This window comes from Garra rufa, chromosome 5 (assembly GCF_049309525.1).
Source record: "Garra rufa chromosome 5, GarRuf1.0, whole genome shotgun sequence".
Classification (NCBI taxonomy): Eukaryota; Metazoa; Chordata; class Actinopteri; order Cypriniformes; family Cyprinidae; genus Garra; species Garra rufa.
The window spans coordinates 52,491,127-52,514,915 of NC_133365.1; the positions used below are offsets into that span (position 1 = coordinate 52,491,127).

General features: G+C 30.9%; 2 protein-coding genes across 4 annotated transcripts in view; both read left to right on the forward strand.

Annotated features, from left to right (window-relative positions):
• pbx3a (pre-B-cell leukemia homeobox 3a) overlaps positions 1-5,422 on the forward strand; it is a 71,068-nt gene extending 65,646 nt beyond the window's left edge. For all 3 annotated transcript variants that reach the window (XM_073839832.1, XM_073839833.1, XM_073839835.1), the window contains 2 exons: positions 75-164; positions 4,200-5,422. In XM_073839832.1, the coding sequence (XP_073695933.1) occupies positions 75-164; positions 4,200-4,292 (183 nt within the window). In that variant the 3' untranslated portion in view covers positions 4,293-5,422. The remainder of the gene's footprint in view (positions 1-74; positions 165-4,199) is intronic.
• A 13,872-nt stretch (positions 5,423-19,294) lies between these two features.
• The window catches only part of LOC141334908 (ras-specific guanine nucleotide-releasing factor RalGPS1-like), a 134,787-nt gene continuing 130,292 nt past the window's right edge, over positions 19,295-23,789 (forward strand). Inside the window, exon 1 of the mRNA XM_073840134.1 lies at positions 19,295-19,477. Coding sequence (XP_073696235.1) covers positions 19,295-19,477 — 183 coding nt within the window. The remainder of the gene's footprint in view (positions 19,478-23,789) is intronic.

A 23,789-nucleotide genomic window follows, 5' to 3' on the forward strand; every position in this document is an offset into this window, starting at 1 on the left:
GTTTCCTTTTGGTTTTAATGGTGTACAGTATTTATGACTCTCTTACACTGAATCTTCTATTTTTCTCTCTACAGGGAGACTCCATACGTCACGCCATCGGTCAATCGTTGGCTTACAGCGATGGTCTGCGGGGAAACCCACTTTACAGCCCTCATGGCTTGAATGTAAGCTTGACAGAGAAACAAAACAAAACGTTTTAGCCAGAAAACATGCAAATGCAGATGAGAATGCTTTGTCCCTTCAAACTAAATTCTGATGTCAGCCACACTCAAATCCACACCAAAAGTGCATTAGAGTCCAAATATAAGTGACACACATATGCAATACACACACACGCGCCGTCTCATGTAGTGGAAGGCAATAATCTCTTCGCAGCAGGTCTCCTGGAGTCATTCAGACAGGCGTTGTGTGATCAAACCGTCGCTCCATGAGCCGACAAAGACGACAGCTGAGATTAAGTCTGGGAGAGGTGATGCGCTTCTGTGAAAAGGCAAAGATAAACGTATGGATTCATATTAATATTCACCCATGCACACGGGCCTGTTTGCTGGGATAGAAAGCAAATGCATTCTATTTCCATTTTCCAAAATGCATCTAATAACACAAGGACATGCACGGCTCTTGGCAGTATATATCTGCCTTCTTATTGAACCACGCTCTCTCTCTCGTTCTCTCTCTCTCTCTCTCTGAACGAATTTGCAGTCCATTTGCTTATCACTATAATAAAATATGAAACTGGAATTGCCTGCAGCTTTGTACAGATGTGAATAGTGTCTTCCCAGATGAGGTCTGATAAGACACGCTTTATAATAGAGTCGATCTGGAGTCACGGCGTTAAAGGTTCATTTATCTATTGAGGCAGCCATGTCGACTCTCTAATACTGAAAACAATCATCCGTAGCCGTATCACAAAGAGAAGTAAAGGGCAGTACGAATAGCTTCAGATATCATGGATACTTACTGACATTTACACAAACATGACATAATGTTAGCCACACTTCAGAAACAATGATTTCTAAACAAGTTTTTTAATTGGTGTTGTTTTCCAGTTAAAATATCAAAAAAGAATAAAAATATCTTAAAATAATACCAAAATAATTATAAAAATATAACTGCAAGCAGGAATTAGGGGAAGACACTGCAGGCAAAAACATAGTTTTTTCATGCACCTGTCAAGTTTGAGATTTTAGGCTTTTTGAGATAAAGCATCAGAGTCATTTTAGCATCATGGCTCAAATTTGTTGCATTGCTATACAAAAACGGGTTTGTCTATTGACACAGAATCCATAACATTGTGCCAGCACAGTCTGAAGATGATCTGAGTCGATTTTAGTGAAAATCGGTTGAACTGTTCTGGAGGAGTTCAAAATATTATTTTAACAATTGCAGATAGAAAGTTTAGTGTCAATATGTCAAAGCTTTGCAGAGATACAGCCTCAGATGCAGGTTTCCAGCAAATTTGTTGATGTGATAAACGAAAACCATTTCGTATTTCGATATCAAACATTCAAGATGATTAGAGTCAAATTTGGTGAATATCGGACCAATAGTCTAGGAGGAGTTCGAAAAGTAGGTTTTGAACATTAATCAAAATGGTGAACAGGAAGTTCGGCCAATTTTGGCATAATTGGTATCGATGTTCTCGGCATGACCCAAAGAATATATTGAGATCTTTAAATACAATAGGCCAATTTAATCAACTGTTATTAGCATTTTTTGAAATTTCTCTATAACTTTTGCCCCCAAACTTTTTGAGTACTATCAGGGCATGGTGTCGAAGACACACACAGAGTTTCGTAGCGATACACCAATGAGTTCACCAAGATAAAATTCAAACACCCAAAATGGCTGACATGGGAAAATAGGGTATGGTTCGGCATGCTGCACCAAATCTAAAGAAACCAGTGTTGTGATTTTTGTCCAAATGGCTCAGTAGTTATATGTAAAAGGTAGGTAGCTCATCAATTTGAATTTCATAACTTTTAGCCAGCATGGTCCCAAGATGATCTGAGCCAATTTTGGTGAAAATTAGATAAACCGTCTAGGACAAGTTCAAAAAAGTAGTTTTTTTAACTATTAAAAGTAGCAAAAAAACGAAACGTTACGATTTTTAAATGTTGGTGTTCATTCGACTGGGGATTCAAGGATTGAGAGAAAACAAAAGAATTTTCCTTATCTTATGGTTCAAAAATTATTAGCATAAACATGAGTGAAACTTTGGACAAGTGGCCCTAGAGAGTTTAAATTAGAAACTCCAAACTTGCTGTGGTTAATGTTGAAACTGTTCTCTATCAATGTGCCAAATTTCATAACTTTCCCGCAAGCGTTTCTTGCTGCCATAGACTTCCTGAGCGGAAGAAGAATAGTAATAAGAACGCAAAAGACATTTTGCCAGCATGGTCTCAAGATGATCTGAGCTAATTTTGGTAAAAATTAGACAAAGTGTCTAGGATGAATTCGAAAAAGTAGGTTTTACGAACTATTACAAATTGCAAAAAAACTAAACTTTTCGATTTTTAAAATTTGGTGTTCAGCATGAGCCAAGGATTGGGAGAAAAAAAAAAAGATTTTCCTTCTAGATCTTATGGTTCAAAAGTTATTAGCATAAACATGAGTGAAATTTGGCCAAAGTGGTGGCGCTAGAGAGTTTGAGTTAGAGACTCCAAACTTGCGGTGGTTAATGTTAAGACTGTCCTCTATCTGTGTGCCAAATTTCACAATTTTCCCGCAATTTTCCCGTCTATGGCCTGCCATAGACTTTCTGAACAGAAGAAGAATAGTAATAAGAACGCCAAAGATATTTTGCCAGCATGGTCTCAAGATGATCTCAGCTAATTTTGGTGAAAATCAGACAAACCGTCTAGGACGAGTCAAAAAATTTTGTTTGTTTTTTTTTACTTTAAAAACAGCAAAAACTAAACCTTACGATTTTTAAATGTTGGTGTTCATTCGACTCGGCATGAGCCAAGGATTGACAGAAAAAAATAATTTTCCTTCTAGATCTTACGGTTCAAAAGTTATTAGTATAAACATGAGTGAAAATATGGATAAGTGGTGGCGCCAGAGAGTTTGAGTTAGAGACTCCAAACTTACAGTGGTTAATGTTAAGACTGCCCTCTATCTGTGTGCCAAATTTCATAATTTTTCCGGCAAGCCATTCTATTGGCTGCCATAGACTTTCTGAACAGAAGAAGAATAGCAATAAGAACGGCAAAGATACTCAAAGATTTTTCCACTGAAAATGTGGGTTGAAAATAGTATATACTGCAAAATAATTCATATTATTAACTAATATTTTGATATGTAAAAATACATATTTTGTCTTACTGACTGATTTTTTTGTTCTGTTTCTGTTTTTTTAATCTAAACTGTTGTTTGCCATGTTAAAACAAAATCCAGCTTAAACCAGCCTGGTTTGGTCAGGCTGGAAAACCATTATAAACCAAGTAAGAGCTGGTTTAAGATGTTTTTGTTTGAATGAAATCAAATTAATTAATATGTATCTAATGTTTCCACAAGTAAGAGAAGTTTTTTTCAAACAAAAAGCAGCTTAATCCTGCATATGGTGGTTGCGTGATTTGCAGGTTTTGTCTGGTTTACAGTAAGCTGGTTTCCTAGCTGATAAGTGTCCAAAAAGCTTCTAAAATAATTTTCCTTCTAGATTTTACGGTTCAAAAGTTATTAGCATAAACATGAGTGAAAATTTGGACAAGTGGTGGCGCCAGAGATTTTGAGTTAGAGACTCCAAACTTGCGGTGGTTAATGTTAAGACTGTCCTCTATCTGTGTGCCAAATTTCATAATTTTCCGCAAACCATTCTATTGGCTGCCATAGACTTCCTGAGCAGAAGAAGAATAGTAATAAGAACACCAAAGATACTCAAAAGATTTTCACACTGAAAATGTGGTTTGAAAATAGTATATACTGCAAAATTCATATTATATATATCAATATTTTGGTATGTTTCTGGTTTTGTCTGGTTTAAGCTGGTTTCCTAGCTGATAAGTTTCCAAAAACTATATGAATAGACCAGCCTAACCAGACTAGCCTTAAGCTGAATTTTGTTTCAGCAGTTTAGATAAAAAGGATACAAACAGAGCATCTTGTCTGACCTTACTCTCAAAAATCAATACCAGCTAATGTTTCCATCCTGACTTTAATTGAACGTCTCAAATGGTCTTTTTCTTGTCTCTTTCCAGGGTAACGGTGGCTGGCATGATGCTGTCACTCCATCTTCTGTGACATCTCCTATAGAGGGAGCAAACAGCGTTCACTCGGATACCTCTAACTGACCAGGCCTGATGTCTGAAATCCCTTAACTAACCTGCAGGTCAACCTACACCACCCAACAACTCAGAGAGATGAGCGTGATGACACATACTTTGACCAAAAGAGCACCACTTGCAAAAATTAACCAATAGGATTGACGGTACCAGCTTTCTTACTAAAACTGGTGATACCTCAGTAAACATGCCCAACATGTACGATTGTGGAAACGAAGGATGCTTTTGTCATAATCTCTGTGAACATCTTTAAATAGGTTTTAAAATATATCATGATTTAAATTTATTCATAACACTGTCTTATTGCACAGTACAGTATGTTCGTACTTAAGTCAGATTTTTCTCGTACAGATCATTTTTAAATTGTATTTTTAATGTTTTAACTTGAGCATTAATGTTTTACATTTTGGTTTCACCAAAACTTTAACAAATTATGGCATATGACATCAGCATAGCAGTAATGCTTATTCAGATTCATATTCAGTTCCAGAAGTAAAATGCCATTGATAATCTCCATAAATAAATTGATTTTTGGCAATAATGTACAAACTGTTTAAGATGTGTACTGTATGATTTTATATGCTTCTGTGGAGCCGGTTAGTTTCTTTCAGGTCCAGACTGGTTTAGAAATCCAATGTTTATAGAGAACATATATGGGAAATTTACTTCTGAAACCTTTTGTTCAGCTTTGTTATTGGTTACAGTGACAAATATTTACATAATTTATCAAATTATTTTATTAGACCTCCTACTTAGCATTGCTGTTAATGGAGATAATGCAAACCAAATTTTAATTTGATAGTGCCATTATATTGGCGACTAGACATAATCAGCACACATACTGTATCTGTACATAAAAAAGCATTTTTGAATGTTATTCTTTTCTTGCTCTATACATTTGAATTCTTTATTCATGTTCTGTATGACAGGCTACACTGTTTCCTTTTAAGTTTGCTTTAGTTTTTTGTTCATCAGTTCATTTGGGTAGTTTATAATTTGAAATGTTGTTATATTTAAAAAATGTTCTAATGTATTAACAGAATTTACACTGAACAACTGTCTATGAAGAATAATTCATGTAATTATTAGTTTTTGATAAAATACTTGTGTTTCTGGCCAAAAATGTGTTTCAATAAACATTTCGAATACTGGATGCTTATTTTTAGTGTTTTTAATGGATAAGGTAGCGAAATACAGTACACTTACTGTCACAAAGGCTTTCTTTCTTGTTAAAGCCTTATAAATGGCATTGTGCTTGTTTAATGTACAAGCGTATTTAATTTTTCAAGTTGTAGTGTATGTCAGCAGATATAATTTATCTCCTCACTCTGTGAGCAATTACTTTCAGACTCAATGAGACTATATATTTAAGTCTTCAATACATTTAAAAGTTTTTTTTTTCTCTAAATTATTTTTCCCTCCACTTCAGCAGCACTTACATACACCAGACTTTTACTCCTGTCTATATTATGAAAGTTTTTACTGTGGGGTTTGTTCATATATCATTCATGCTGATTTAAATAACATTTTTATTCCTAAAAACATGGTGAAAATGCATGTCTTTAAAGGCCTTGAGCTTTTTTTTTTCTCTCTACTTTAGTAGCAATTGCAAACACCAAAACTTACAGTTTTATTCCTAGCTATATTCTGAAAGTTTTTACTGTACGGTTTGCTCATGTGTCATTCATGCTGATTTATATAACATTTTATTCCTAAAAACATGTTGAAAATTCATATCTTTAAAGGCCTTGAGGTTTTTTCTCTACTTTAGCAGCACTTGCATACACCAAAACTTACAGTTTTATTCCTAGCTATATTCTGAAGGTTTTTACTGTGGGGTTTGCTTATGTATCATTCATGCTGATTTATATAACATTTTATTCCTAAAAACATGGTGAAAATGCATATCTTTGAAGGCCTTGAGCTTTTTTTTTCCTCTACTTTAGCAGCACTTGCATACACCAAAACTTACAGTTTTATTCCTAGCTATATTCTGAAGGTTTTTACTGTACGGTTTGCTTATGTATCATTCATGCTGATTTATATAACATTTTATTCCTAAAAACATGGTGAAAATTCATATCTTTAAAGGCCTTGAGGTTTTTTCTCTACTTTAGCAGCACTTGCATACACCAAAACTTACAGTTTTATTTCTAGCTATATTTTAAATGTTTCTACTGTGGGGTTTGTTCATATATTATTCATGCTGATTTATATAACATTTTATTCCTGAAAACATGGTAAAAATGCATATATTTAAAGGCCTTAAGTTTCTTTCTCCACTTCAGCAGCATATTTTTCAGAAAGGATGCATTAAACTGATCAAAAGTGACACAAAAGACATTTCTAATGTTTAAAACGATTTATTTTTAAAGTAAATGCTGTTCTTTTGAGCTTTCTAATCATCAAAGAATCCATTAAAATCAGCATATTAGATGGGAGTAGTGATGCTGAAAATTCAGCTTTGATCACAGCAATAAATTACATTTTAAAATATATTCATGTAGAAAACAGTTTTTTAAAATTGTAATAATATTTCACAATATTACTGTATTTACTTTTTTAATTTAATCAAATAAATGCAGTTTTGGTGAGCAAAAGACTCTTCAAGAATATCAAAAAGGTGTACTTTCCCACAGATTATAAACTAAACTAGATATTTCCATTATATGAGTGGTGCTTTCTGATTCTTCTTTGTTCTTTGCTTTTTAGATATATGTAGAAAGTCCACCTATTTTATCATCTGCCAGACAGAAGCACTTAGGAAAAGTAAAAATAGCAGCCTATGTCTGCTTAACTTGCCATGTGACTTAATTCAGAAATAGACATATGCTGCAAAGTTTAATACTTAAGGGTTTGTGCAAATCCCTGTGACAAAACAATATGAACAATAGTAACAGTAATGCTTGCAAAACCTAAAAAAGGACACAGATGAAGTGCCAAGTGATTAAAGAAAGACCAAAGCATTTGAAAAGCTTGTGTTGAGTTCACTTTGATTAGTTAGCATCTGGATAAACCTCCACACACACATATAGACGGCATCGTCAGCTTTGGCAAATGGAGCTTCATTAATAATTCCACCTGAGTGGCAATAAATCTGTGGTGGTTCTCGATGAAGCGGCAACACACGCTCATAAATCAGTGAGATTACAGGACGATATTTCACGATCTCACGTCTATTTCTGTCAGTCGAACTAATAGCCTCGGCCGATCCCTCACAGTGATAGCTCATGAATCCGAGATTTGTTTTCAAAATGTCAACGGTGCAATATGCAATCTCACTGACAGCGGCAAAATGCCCTTTAATTATTTATTTACCCTCCGCTGTCAGTTAAAGGGCTGAGGGCTGAAGACGAGAGGTCAGGCCGCTGCATTAATGAGAAGTTTCTATGAAAAATTCCCGAGCGCTCGCGGCTTATAGAGATCAAAACAGCAGAGGAGGCTGGAATTGCCTATTGATGAAACGTCCACAGCATATGATGCTTTGTGCAGCTTAATTGCAATTCAACAGCCTATTTAGGGTGAAAGATTTGTTTGTCTGTGATGTGAATTGAGCTCAAGTTGTTGCCCTCGCGAAATTACGTGCGTCACTTTTGACAAGCAGAAAAATAACCTTTTGCCAGTAGAGGACTACATTTGAGCTATATTTTCTACATGGGAGTTTTGGGCAAGATACTGTAAAACCACAGCTTGCAAAGTCAATATAAAGTGTTTTCATGACACGTCATCGATCAGCCATATTGGCGGCACTGAACGTAAGCAATGCCACTGAACCAGATGAAACTCGCAAAAATTGTCAATTATTGTCAGGTTTTGGGCTGTACTTATTGATCGGACCAGGAAAAGATTGAAGTATATACACTGCCAAAAAGATATACAAAATCAAGGAGAAGAAACTGTCTGAGGAACAAAAGGCTTTTGTGGTTGGCCAAACTGAACAAAGATTTCCAGGCCAAGAATCTTGACAACATTCGTTTTGTTTTTATCATTTCCAGTCAGGTAGATGAAATATTAGGCTAGTATTTTAATTAATGTGTTATATAATAACAATAATAATGTATATAATAATAACTTAATTAGTGTTATATATAATAAAAAAATAAAAATAAAAAAACTGAAATCAAATAAAAATGGTCACAAAGTTTTTAACATATAATATATTTTAAAGGTAACTTTTTTAATGTTGTTTTTAAAACAATGGCACAAGATAACAACACATAATGTATTTTTTAAAAACGATATAATTTAACGCTAAATAAAACAGAAATTAAAAGTTATTATTATTATTAATGTAAATTTAAAGAATTAAAATATAGTTTAATTAATTGTTTTTTGAATAAAAGAACTAAAAATGTAATAAAATGAAAGTGTAAAACACTAAAAGCGGAACTAACACCAAGAGTCATAAAGCGAAAACTAATGAAAAACTAAAATAAAATAAAGGGACAAACAGAAAATTAAAAAAAAACTACTATAAACCTGAATTGAGGTATGCATATACTAGAAAAATAAACATAACAAAGTTAAAGTTCAATTTTGTAGAGTAAACAAGAAAAAAACTAGAGGGAAAAACAATTTGTAAATGTGGTAGAAAAAAAACTGTTTATATACACCTTGCAGAATCTGCAAAATGTTAATTATTTTACCAAAATAAGAGGGATCATACAAAATGCATGTTATTTTTTATTTAGTACTGACCTGAATAAGATATTTCACATAAAATATATTTACATATAGTCCACAAGAGAAAATAATAGTTAAATTTATCACAATTTACCCAGTTCAAAAGCTTACATACACTTGATTTTTAATACTGTGTTGTTACCTGAATGATCCAGGTTACAACACATAGTGATAGTTGTTCATGAGTCCCTTGTTTGTCCTGAACATTTAAACTGCCTGCTGTTCTTCAGAAAAATCCTTCAGGTCACACAAATTCCTTGGTTTTTCAGAATTGTTGTGTATTTGAACCCTTTCCAACAAAGACTGTATGATTTTGAGATCCATCTTTTGACACTGAGGACAACTGAGGGATTCATATGCAACTATTACAGAAGGTTCAAACACTCACTGACGCTCCAGAAGGAAAAACAATGCATTAAGAGCTGGGGGTGAAAACTTTTTGAATTTAAAGATCAGAGTAAATTTAACTTATTTTGTATTCTGGGAAACATGTAAGTATCATTTATAGATTCTGAAGGGCATTACTAAATGAGAAAATATGATATTTAGGCAAAATAAGAAAAATGTACACATCTCCATTCTGCTCAAAAGTTTTCACCCCCCGTCTCTTAATGCATCGTTTTTTTCTTCTGGAGCGTCAGTGAGTGTTTAAACCTTCTGTAATAGTTGCGTATGAGTCCCTCAGTTGTCCTCAGTGTGAAAATATGGATCTCAAAATCAGTACAGTCATTGTTGGAAAGGTTTAAAATACACCCCTAAACTTCTTTATATTTTATTAAATTATTCTGAAAACAATACTATATAATACATTTTATATCATTTTTAGTCTCAAATAAATGCATTTTGTTTTTAAGTTTTAGATATGTATACTGAGAGAAAAAAAAGAAAAATTAATGAATAATAAAATTCCAGTGAAGTATCTGCACTACTCTTAGTGACTCACCAGCACTGCTAGACATGTCACTAGTGATCTGATCACCTTCTGTAGAGTCACTAGCAGATTATCTGACCAACCCTGTGGCTACTATTCTCTGTGGAATAGAGATGCTCTACACACACACACACACACACACACACACACACACACACACACACACACACACACACACACACACACTAGAGTGCGGATCGGGCCGCATTTTTCTGTCCGAGCCCGGCCCGAGTCCGACAGAGCAGTAACCGAACCCGACCCGAGCCCGACAAGCATTAAGATATTTATGTCCGAGCCCGATCCCAGCCCGACACAGTTAAAATCTCTTTTTACTCATACTAATGAAACATTCACTTTTTTGTGTGGAAAGCCCGCTTTTATTAAGCCACTGTAAAAAAAAAGCGTTCGGAAATGTCAACAGATGAGAGCATCAGTGCACACTGGGCAAAAAGCGCCGTTATAACACAGGCGCACTATCGCGCTGAGGTGACCGAGCCCGACCCGAACCCGAGCATCCTTTCTAAATATCTGTCCGAACCCGGCCCGACCCGTCGGGTTCCGTCGGGTACCGTCGGGCTCGGCTCGGGTATCCATCCTCTAGTGTGTGTGTGTGTGTGTGTGTGTGACACACACACACACACACACACACACACACACACACACACATGCACGCTCCAGCCTGAGGATACAGACTCTGGGAGTATAGCTGCTCATTAGTGCTCACCATGCTGCTTGTGACACCATTAAAAGTAAACAAAAAGCAGGCGTTTTTCACTTTTCCCGTAAGCGATAAGAATCAGCATTGTACATTAAAGGAGAAGTTCACTTTCAGAACAAAAACTTACAGATAATTTACTCACCCCCTTGTCATCCAACATGTGCATGTCTTTCTGTCTTCAGTCATAAATAAATTATGTTTTGGTTTTTGAGGAAAACATTTCAGGAATGTTCTCCATATAGTGGACTTCTATGGTGCCTGAGAGTTTGAACTTCCAAAATGTAGTTTAAATGCAACTTCAAAAGGCTCTAAACGATCCCAGTCTAGGAAGAAGGGTCTTATCTAGTGAAATGATCTGTTTTCTTCTAATTTACAATTGATATACTTTTTAACCTCAAATGCTCCTCTTGTCTAGCTCTGCGTGAACTGTGTGTTTTCCTGTTTATTACAGTAAGGGCATGTCAAAAATCTCCCATCTCATTTTCTCCACATTGTTGTTTAACCTTTTTTTGTAAAGGGGTTTTGAACTTCTTTGCATGTTCACTTTGTTAACACTGGGTTGGTACTTCTGCAGCGATGTAAGATGATTTTGATGTTGGAGGAGAAAATGAGATGGGAGTTTTTAGACATACCCGAACTTGGGGTTTAAAATATAAAACTTGTCAGTTTTTTGGGAAAATAACCAACAAGATGTTCATGTTTTTCCTTCTTCAGTCATGAAGAAATTATGTTTTTTTGAGGAAAACATTTCAGGAATTTTCCCCATAAAGTGGACTTCTATGGTGCCCAGAGTTTAAACTTCCAAAACGCAGCTGCAAAGGGCTCTAAATGATCCCAGCCAAGGAAGAAGGGTCTTATCTAGCGGAAAAAAAAGCAACAATTTATCTACGTTTTAACCTCAAATGCTCATCTTCTAGTCTAGTCCTGCGTGAACAGTGTGTATTTCTGTTAATGCATTTAGGGTATGTCGAAAAACTTCAATCTCATTTTCTCCTCAAACTTCCAAATTGTCCTACATCGCTGCAGAAGTGTTTTAAGTGAACATGCAAAGAAGATCAAACACCCTTTACAAAAGAAAAAAAGGTAAAACTGTGATATAGGAAATGACAAAGCAAATTATCTGTAAATGTTCGTTCTGAAGGTGAACTACTCCTTTAATGTTTTGAATCACTCTCCCTTTTATTTTTATGAAGGTAAAGGTGTCTGAGGTTAAAGGTGAAGTTCACTTCCAGAATAAAAAATTATAGAATATGTACTCACCCCCTTGTCATCCAAGATGTTCATGTCTTTCTTTCTTCAGTTGTTTCAGGATATCTCTCCATATAGTGGACTTCTATGGTGCCCCGAGTTTGAACTTCCAAAATGCAGGTTAAAAGCAGTTATAAAGGGCTCTAAATGATCCCAGCCAAGGAAAAAGGGTCTTATCAAGCAAAACGATGGGTTATTTTCTAAAAACATTTACAACTTATATACTTTTTAATCTCAAAGGCTCATCTTGCCAAGCTAGACAAGATGAGCATTTGAGGTTAAAAAGTATATAAATTGTATCTTCTTTTTTAGAAAATAACCCACTGTTTTGCTAGATAAGACCCTTCTTTCCTCGGCAGTGATTTAGATGTGGTTAAGAGCCCTTTAAAGCTGCATTTCGAAAGTGCAAACTCAGGGGCACCATAGAAGTCAATTATATGGAGAGAAATCCTGAAATGTTTTACTCAAAAAACATAATTTCCTTACGACTGAAGAAAGAAAGACATGAACATCTTGGATGACAAGGGGGTGAGTACATTATCTGTAAGTTTTTGTTCTGAAAGTGAACTACTCCTTTAAGGTTTACATGATGATGTTAATTAACAACTCACATCTGCTAAAGCGAGCATCACTATTACTACTGCTGAACCGTCTAAAGAAAAGGCATCCCGTTACGTTTCTAAGACACTGGACTTTTTGTGAGGTGGGCGATAAAAATGGAGAGCAGAAAATAAGTGTAAATTGTAAGGGAAAGCAGCTCTGCAGCCAGCAGGCATCATAAAGGCTATGCAAATCACAGCGCCTGTCTGCCTCGTTAATATTAAACATGGGTTATTAGACGGAGCAAAAGCCTGACCCCTGGAGCGGCTCACCACACCTCCTGAATAATTAATGCCGTCTGATTATGTTAATCAGGAGCGTTCCAGGAGAGCAGTGGGGATTTGCTCGGGGTGTGGGATGACTCGAGCCGTGGGCTTTTCTTTTTATCTCCTGTCAACTCAATCTGTGTTATTTCGCTACATGCAGAGTTTTTTTCTAATTTGATCAGCTTCATAAAAGTCCTAGAGAAAAGGTCCTACTTATTAAAAATACTCATTTTTATTGCCCTTTGCAATAGAATTTTTGTTCCACTTTGCTATTTTATGTTTTCTAAACCACCACAGTGTTTTTTTACAGCATATGCTGCGATGTTTAGCTGCCTAAAAGTCATTTTTTACACCTTTTACAATACATCTCAGGTTTTTGTTAATATTTTGAATTAGTGTTTATTTATTTATTTTTATATATATATATATATATATATATATTTTTTTTTTTTTTCATTTGTGTTAGAAAATTATCTTATTTCACTTTTTTTCATTCAAGTGACAATTTTTTAAAGATTTAGTTTTAGTTAATGCTAATAACCCTTTTAAATATGTCTATATAGAACATATTCATTTTTTATGTTAGATTTAGCTTTATTAAAAATTTTAGGTGAAACTTAAAATGAGATTTTTATATTTGATTTTATTTTAGTTAATGTTAATTTTATTTTAAGTAATGCATTGATGAATTGATTTTATGGTTTTAACTTGATTTTAATTTCAGGTAGTAATAATAATATTAACCCTGATTTTAATCACATCTGATCATTTTTCATATAATTTCAAAAATTTAACATCAATTTTTATATTTAATTTTATTTAAAGTTAACATATATTTTGGTTCAAATTCTTAGTTCAAAGTTTTAGTTTTAGTTATTTTAATATTTCAATTTAAAATTAAAATGAGAAATGATGTCTTGGCAACTAGCTAAATTAAAATAAGTTTAAGATTTCTAAATGTTAAGTTAACACTTATTTTATTTAAAGTAACTTTAAATGTTTTAGTTATTTTAATATTTTAAGCTAAGCTTAAAAGAGATAAATGATGTATTAGCAATTAGATTTTATTTTATTTCAAGTAATAAAAATGTTTTATTACAATTATATTACAATTATTATTACAATTATTTTTATTTAACGATAATAATGCTGACTTTATTATTATATATACATTTTTAATTTTCAGTTTTAATTTCAGTTATTTTAATTTTTAAAGTTACATTTAAATACAATTAAAAATGTTACCTTGGCAAATAGCTGACAATAAAATAAGTTTAAGATTTTTATATTTTATTTTGTTTTATTTTAAAGTAAATTATTATTTTTTAACACATTTATTTTATTTAAAGTAACATAAATGTTTTTTATGGTTTTAGTTTTAATTTTATTTAATGATAATAACCCTGATTTTAGGCACATCTGATAATTTCTTTTTATGTTTTATTTCAGTTAATATCTATTTTTTTCAAGGTTTAATGAATTTTTATTTCAATTTTAGTTTTAGCTATTTTAATATTGCAGGCTAAGCTTAAAAAATTATGCCCTAGGCAAAAAAATAAAATAAGTTTACGATTTTTATATTTTATTTCAAATAATAAAGTTTTAGTTTTAATTTTATTTAATAACAATAACCTTGTTTTTATTTTTTTAACTGATTTTATTTTTTATTTATTAGATTTCTTTTATTTATTTTTATTTTTAATTTAATTTATGATAATAACCCTGATTTTAGGCACATCTAATAATTTCTTTTTGTGTTTTATTTCAGTTAATATTTATTTTATTTCAAGGTTTTACAAATTTTTATTTCAATTTTAGATTTAGCTATTTTAATACCACAAATTATTTTACTTATTATTTTATTTTATTTATTTTAGTTAGGTTAACGTTTATTTGAGTTGAAATTTTTATACAATTTTATTTCAGTTTTAGTTTTACTTCAAGTTAAACTTAAAATGAGACTTAATGCCTTGGTAACTAGCTGAATTTTTTTATATTTTATATTATTTCAGATAATAAAGTTTTAGTTTTAATTTTATTCAATAATAACAGCCCTGATTTGCTTATTTTTAACTGATTTTATTTTTTATTACTTAGATTTTTTTTTATTTTTCAACATTTTTTGTTATTAATTTTTACTTCAGTTTTAGTTTTAGTTAGTTCAATTTTAAAAGTTAAATAAAAAAAATATATTATTATTTATTAAATATTATAATTATTAAATTATACCTGCAGTTGAAATAAAATAAGTTTAAGATTTTTTATTTATTTATTTATTTTTCCAGGGTTTTTTATGGTTTTAGTTTTAGTAACCCTGATTTTAAACCTGACTTTAGTCACGTCTACACACAGTGGCAAAGGCCATTTGATTAGCGCTTTACACTGACCTCCACTTGACCCGTCATTTGTGCTGGATCTTCCTGCTGGTTTCCTCTGGGGATGAAGACCAGCAATGAATGACCAGCAGATCCCATGGAACAGGATCCAATCAGTCACCTCTGCGCAGAACCGCCCTGTGAAATCCATCAGGGATAAAGATGGCCAGTGGCTCCCGCGGTCTTCCCGGAGAAAAACGGCCCCAGAAATGATACGATCAGCATCTGCCGGTACGACTGCGCTCAAGGCCATTCTTTAGCTTCAATATCCTGAAGGAGAAGATGAAGATGATTGCCAAAATAATGACTTTGTGAGGCTGGCGAGAAGATTAATATGATATATACGGACAAAATATGAGATTTGGTTTCAGTTTCAGAAATAGCTTGAAATGTATTTTTAGCAAATTCTTATTTTTAGTTATACAATCCTGTCATAAAAACACACTCTCAAAAATAAAGGACCCAAAAGGGGGCTTTCGCCATAGAAGAACCATTTTTGTGATCCTTTTAGTGATCAGTTCTTAATCTGAAGAACCCTTTTTTCACTTTAAAGTACCTTTTGTGCAGTGGAAAGATTCTTTGGATGTTAAAGATTCTTCATGGAACCAAAATAATATTTTTTTTTAATCCAATATCAACACGGTTAAGGTGCAAAAAGAAAACACCATAAAAATCAATGTGACTTTTTGTGTTTAGTGCTATTTTTGTTTAATTTTAATACTATTAAAGTTTTATTAATATTTTGAATCAATTCTTATACTTTGTGTTTTTTTTAATTGTTTAAATATTTGCAAGAGTTTTTGTTTTTGTGTCTATTTAGTTTATCACTATATAGTAATATATTGGATAATTTCTTTTATATATATTCTCAGTTTTTATTTAAATTTTGGTTAAAGTTTGAATAATTTTGTTGTTTGTTTTTGTCATTTTTGTATTTTATGTCTATAAGGTTCTTTATTAGTTTTAGTTTGACTTTCATTTTAATTTTACATAATAATAACCCTGATTTTAATCACATCTGATCATTGTTATATTTTATACTTTATTTATTTTATATTTTTCTTTTAGTTCAAATTCTTATTAAATTTTATTTCAGTTTTAGTCTTACTTATTTTAATATATCTTTTTTTAAATTTTAGGTAATAATAAAAATAACCCTTATTTCAATCACATCTGATCATTTTTATATTTTATTTTATTATTTTATTTTATTTATTTTAATTCAGATATTGTTTATTTTAGTTCAAATTCTTATTAAATTTTATTTCAGTTTTAGTTTTACTTATTTTAATATTTCAAGTTAAACTTAAAATGAGAAATTATGCCTTTGTAACTAGCTGAAAGTTTTTATATTTTTATATTTTATTTTATTTTAGTAAATGTTTATTTTATTTTTTAATAATCAAATTGTTTTTAAGGTTTTAATTTATTATTTTTTAATTTTAGGTGGTTATAGGAATAATAACCCTGATTTTAATCACATCTGATCATTTTTATATTTTATTTTAATTCAGTTATCATTTATTTTAGTTCAAATACTCATTAAATTTTATTTCAGTTTTAGTTTTACTTATTTTATTGTTTTTAAGTTAAGCTTAAAATGAGAAATAACTCCTTTGTAAGTAGCTGAAAGTTTTTATTTTTATATTTTATTTTATTTCAGTAAATGTTTATGTTTTATGGTTTTAATTTTAAATTTTATTTTGAGGTAATAATAAAAAAAATCATTTTTACTTTATTATTTAATTTTTTATTTATTTTAGTTCAGTTAATATTTATTTGAGTTCAAATTCTTATTTTATTTTAGTTTGACTAATTTTTAATATTTCAAGTTAAACTTAAATGAGAAATTATGCCTTTGTAACTAGCTGAGAGTTTTTATTTTTAGATTCTTTTTTCAGTAATTGTTTATTTTTTATTCTTAAGTAATTAAACAGTTTTTTATGGTTTTAATTTTAATTTATTTTATTTCAGTTAATGTATATTTGAGTTCAAAATCTTATGAAATTTCATTTCAGTTTTAGTTTTACTTATTTAAACTTTAAACGAAAAATGATGCCTTGGCAAGTAGCTGAAATTTGACAAGTTAAGATTTCTCTGTTTTAAGTTAACGTATTATTTTTTTAAAATAATAATTCAAATGTATATATATATATATATATATATATATGTGTGTGTGTGTGTGTGTGTGTGTGTGTGTGTGTGTGTGTGTTTTGTACATATGTTTTTTTTTTTAATTATTTATTTAAAAACTAAAATATTTAATTTTAGTTTTACTATAATAATCCTGGCTTGATTTATTAGACTGAAATAAATGTTTTCAGCAGTTATACATTAAATTGGTCAAAAGTGACAATGAATACATTTACATGATTTCTATTTGAAATGTGAAATGTGAAAAAAAAAAAAAACATGTATGATGGTTTTCAAAAAAATATGAAGCAGCACAAATGTTTTCAACATTAATAATAATCAGAAATATTTCCTGATCAGCAAATCAGCAAATTAGACTGATTTCTGAAGGATCATGTGACACTGAAGACTTAAGTAGGCCCAGAGCCATAGAGAAACAGAGTTGCGACAGCGACACTCCCATAGGCTTCCATAGGAACTGAGGAATGCGGAAGTAAAGCGTGTCATGGAGCGGCCAATAGTTCCAAAACAACCAATAGTTCCAGCATTGATAACCCATTCATTTCAGCGCTTCTCAAGCACAGTTGCTGGTAAATTGAAGAAATTACTGCATTTCTTTACATTTTAACGCATCAGTTGATCTCTGGAACAACTGGCCAGTAGTGGTATTTTATGAAGCGTGTTATAGCTAATGTTTATCATTAGATAATAAACAGTTATACTGTAATTGCAGTTAGATAATGCGAGAAACACCGTAATAGCGACCATAACCAGATACTAGTGTCATATTTTTTATATATATATAAGATTTTAGTCTTTTTGCAATCTTTTTCTCCCTGTAGGAGGTTGAATGAGTTTCAGTAAAGACTGCATTCAAGAAATACGATAAAAAAATGTATGCTGAATGCAATTGGTTGCCTTGTGTTTTTTTTAAACACTATTTTCATCTTTTCTATTATGTTAAATGCCATATTTGTTTGCCTTTTATAATATTCATTATTATAATAATATGTTGTATATTTAAATATCATAAAATAACTCGAGTAAATTACTTTTTTTATTCAACATTAAATCGTTAAATTGAAACATTTAAAAAGAAATGAATGTTTATAAAAAAAAATGAGTGTTTGATCATGTTCAAATCATTCAAATGTATTTAACCTTAAATATTACACTAACTGTAATATAAATACTATATTAGAAAATGTTATCTTTTAAATGGTCAGGATCATTATTGCACATATTATTTAGTAAACTCCTCAAAATATTAACTAAATAGATCTGAGCTATATATTACGATTATTTAACTGAATAAAAGTTACACTTAAGGTGTTTGGTCACATTTGACTGCCAAAGAGTATGAGAACATATTAATTAGGCTATGTCTCTTTATCATTCCCCAATATAAATGCGATTGTAAAGCGTATTCAGAGTAGTTGTCAATACACAATCAATGCATATTATGTGTTAATAATTACTCGAAATTGCTGCAAATATAGTAAAACTGCTGTCTATCCTACTTAAACCCATTCAAACACATTGACAGCGCGGAACTATTGAGAGCTCCATGAACCACGTGACCGCGCGGCGGCGAGATCAAAGCGTGTCGCAACCACTGATCAGTGGTCGCAACTCTGTTTCTCTATGGCTCTGAGTAGGCCTAATGATGCAGAAAATTCAGCTTTGATCACAGGAATAAATTATGTTTTACAATATATTTAAATAGGCGACAGGTATTTTAAATTCTAATAATATTTCACATTTTTTCCGTATTTTGAATCAAATAAATGCAGCCTTGTTGAGCAGAAGAGACCCCAGGCTTTGTATGAGTAGTGTAGTGGTTTTGGTCTGCGGTACTAAGTGGCAGCTAATTAGTGCAGTATTAGCATTCATGTGTGCTCGGAGAAATTTAAAGGCCTTCTAGGGACAAGTTGGTCATAAACACTGATTCATTTCAGCTCTGTTTCAGCTGGGATGGTGTTCATCGTTTGCTTGTAATTGATTTTTTTTTCTGCGATGTTATTACTGGCAGACTGTAGCACCTGCGAGTGCCGCTAATGTGCCATCTTCCCTTCAGATGCTACTTCAGCGATCACTGTTGCCAGCGTAACCGTTTCATAAAATTTCACGGCTCGCCATCTGCTCCGGCCAGACGGCAGCTTACCGCGCCTCATCAGCGGCTCAAACGAGCTTCAGCACGGATCATCTCAGCCGCCGAGACACACAGGTGCTTCGGATCGGTTAAATACCAGCGCCGCTTCATAAACGCACTTTTGGACTTTATGAAAAGGAAGAAAAAAAACAGCTCTCTTAATTTATTTCACACTCTAACTAGATATTTAACAAAGACATTTATTCATTTTTTTATTTTGTTCGGACAATAAAGACATTAATATTGTTACCAAATATTTCAAATGATGCTCTTCTTTCATCGAAGAGTGCTAGGGGAAAAATAATCAGAAAATGATAAACTACTGTATTTTTTTATTATAGATATGCTTTATGGGAAAATTCTGTTATAGAAAGATTGATTGATTGATTGATTGATTGATTGATTTTCATAAACTGATCAAATTACACACCATAAAAACATTCTGTATGAGTGACATTTTCCTTATTTATTTCTTTTTCCCCCACACAACACATCTAATATTTATTCCTTCCTTCCTTCATTACTTTACTGCATTGTGAGTGATATTGACCTTATTTGTTCTAAAACATCTAATACACATTTTATTACAAAATTTTGTACAAATTACAAATTACAACTTGACTGGAAATTACACAGAATAAAAATATTGTGAGTGAAATTTTCCTTAATTTTTCTTTGTTTCCTCCACACATCTAATACACATTATTTATTTGTTTATTTGGTTGTTTGGTTATTTATTTATTTATATTAATTTATTTATTTTAAATGGACCAAATTACAACTTCATTGGAAATTACACACAATAAAACAATGTGTATGAGTCATATGTTCCCTATTTTTTTTCTTTGTTTCCTCCACACAACACATCTAATACACACTATTTTATTTTATTTTATTTTATTTTATTTTATTTTATTCTGACCAAATTACAACTTGACTGGAAATTACACACACTAAAGATATTGTGAGTGATATTGACCTTATTTTTTTCTAAAACATCTAATACACATTTTATTTTATTTTTTAAAAATAAAACAAATTACAACTTGACTATAAATTAGACACAATAAAAATATTGTGAGTGATATTTTCCTTAGTTTTTCTTTGTTTCCTCCACACATCTAATACACATTATTTATTTATTTATTTATTTATTTGGTTATTCATTGATTTGTTTGTTTTTTAATTAATTAATTTTATTTTATACTGACCAAATTACCTTGACTTGAATTTACCTTGAATTACCTGACTAACTTGACTGGAAATTACACACAATAAAACAATGTGTATGAGTCATATTTTCCTTATTTTTTTTCTTCTTTGTTTCCTCCAGACAACACATCACATAATTTTTATTTTATTTTATTTTATTTTATTTTATTTTATTTTATTTTATTTTATTTTATTTTATTTTATTTTATTTTATTTTATTTTATTTTATTTTATTTTATTTTATTTTATTTTATTTTATTTTATTTTATTTTATTTTATTTTATTTTATTTTATTTTGACCAAATTACAACTTGACTGGAAATTACACACAATAACAATGCTGGGTATAAATAATGTTTACCTTGTTTTTGTTTCCCAAAACTGTCTAAAACACACAATTATGTACTATTTTTAATTTTATTTTTTATTTAATTTTTTTTTTTTTTTTTGCATAAACTGGCACACAATTTATTTATTTGAATTTAATTAACTTTAATTTAATTTAATCGTTCTTTCTTTCTTTTATTTTATGTTAGTTTAGTTTAGTTTAGCTTAGTTTAGTTAGTTCACACTGACCAAATTACAGCTTGACTAAAAATTACACACAATAGAAATATTGTGACCCCCCCCCCCCCTCCACACTACACTTCTAATACACACTTTTATTGTATTTTATTTTATTTTTATACTGACCAAATTACAAGTTGACTGGAAATTACACACAATAGAAGTACTGTGATTATTTTTTTTTTTTTTTTTATTTGTATTAAATAAAATTGCATATAAATAATATTTACTTTGTTTCTTCTCTAATATTTACCTTGTTTTGTACTATTATTTACTTTTTTATTTTATTTTCATAAATTTACCTATTTACAGCTTGACTAGAAATTATGCACAATAAAAATATTGTGTATGAGTGATATTTTTCTTATTTTGTCTTTGTTTCCTCCACACAACGCATCTAATACACACTGTTTTATAAATAAAATTTATATCCACCTAATTACAACTTACAACAAAATTATTGTGTACAACCAAAATGTCCCTGGTTTCCTCAAAAAATCTTTCTGCATTTCACTTTTCTCTAACTTGTTTCCTAATCTATCTTTTTAATGAACCTGGCAATGTGTGAATATTGTTGGCTTAGTGACAAACAGTTTGCTATTTTGTAAGTCTCTTGTGGGTAAAAGTGTCTACTAAATTAATAAATGTTAATTTTCTAGTTTTTAATAATGAAAATCTGGCTCAAAACAAATCAGCATCAAGTATTCCAGAAAGCCATATAATAATAAATAAATTGGTAGGTGACAAAAATGTTGTGTATTATGTACTATATGTTTAATACAGACAGAGGACATTTGTATATAAAACATAAAATGTGTTCAGATGGCAGTTTCTGATGCGAGACAAACAGTAAAACTAGAGCCGCGCGCTGAGCTCTCCCACCCCTGTAGTGTGATGAGATAGATGTGCTTGTAACAGTCAGGCTGCGTGAGTAAAACTAATGATTATGATTATGATGATGAATGGGGAATGTGTGGAGTAAAAACTCAGTTAGAGATGATTGTCCCATTCTGTTGTTTAACACTGGGACTGTATCTGCACTCATTTACACTGCATGCATTATGTTCTGGGAGTTTGGGACCTCGTGCATTAACCCTTTCATTGCCACGTTACAAAGTTATTACAAACTGCTTATTGCTGGTGATAACGAGTGCTACTCAAAATGTAAAAAAAAAGTGTCAAAAGTGTAACTCAAACTCAGAAGATTGTGTAAAAAAGCCAATGCATTTCATATCAAAGCAGTGTATCAGAGCTTAAATCGTTTTGGTTTGTTTGTTTTGTTTTCCAAAACTTTGTGGCATCCAAAAACTGGAGAACCGCATGACTTTTGGTTTATAAAATATATTGTTTTTTTCCACAATTTTGTAATTTATATATAAAGCGAAAATCAACTTTGCCTATAAAGTAGCAGTTGAAGGACTAACTAAGGCATAGTCAAATTGTAATTTATTTATATGAGCTATTTTAGTGCCAACCAGTACACTAAACTAAACTAAACTAAACTAAACTAAACTAAAATAAAACCAGAAGTGCTACTAGAGATGTTAGATCGATTAGCCATCACTACTTAATGCATAAAATAAAATAAAATAAAATAAAATAAAGCCAGTGGTACTATTAGATTAGATATTAGATCAATTAGCCATCACTGCTTAATGCATAAAATAAAATAATATTTTTTAAAATAAAAATTATATAAAATAAACTGAAATAAACAAAATAATAAAATAAAATAAACCCAGCGATGTTATTACATTAAATATTAGCTCTTAAAGCATAAAATAAAATAATAAAAATGTAAATAAAATGATATCAAAAATAAAATGTAAAATACAATAAACAATCAAAAAAACAAAATAAACCCAGCAGTGCTATTAGATTAGATATTAGATCAATTAGCCATCACTATTTAATCCATAAAATAAAATAATAATTTTTTGTATATAAAATATAATTATAAAATAAACAATAAAGTAAAATAAAACCAGAGGTGCTATTAAATTAGATATGAGATCAATTAGCGATCACTACGTAAAGCATTAATAAAATAAATAAAATAAAATACAATTAAATACAATTAAATTAAATTAAATTAATCCAGCAGTTCTATTACAGTAAATATTAGATTTTAGATCTTAATGCATAAAATAAAATAATATTTTTTTGTATAAAATTATATTAGAAATATTATATATTTATATATTTATTTTTTATGCCCAGATCCATGCACAAAGCTTTGTTTGGTCATCACAACACTGGCTGTTATATTATATAAATTTGTATGTTAAAAAAAGAGTATGTATTATGTTTTCAGTACACATTTTAAACACTATTGTTGTTGCATCACAATGTTGAATGTTTAATTTTGTGAAATTCTGATCAAATATTTAGTCAAGATTATTTATGCAAAAGCTGTTGGTCATATCTGTATTTCTATGCGTACAGAAATATTGCTTACTGCATGTATGTCACGGGTAGTGTGGCTTAAGGGAAGAGCACGAAGCAAGAATATTCCAATGCAGTCTTTTAATATAATCCACAACGAAAATACAGGAGAGCAAGGAGAATCACACACATGGGAACATCTAATAGCAGACAAAGGAAATGGGGATAACGCAGGA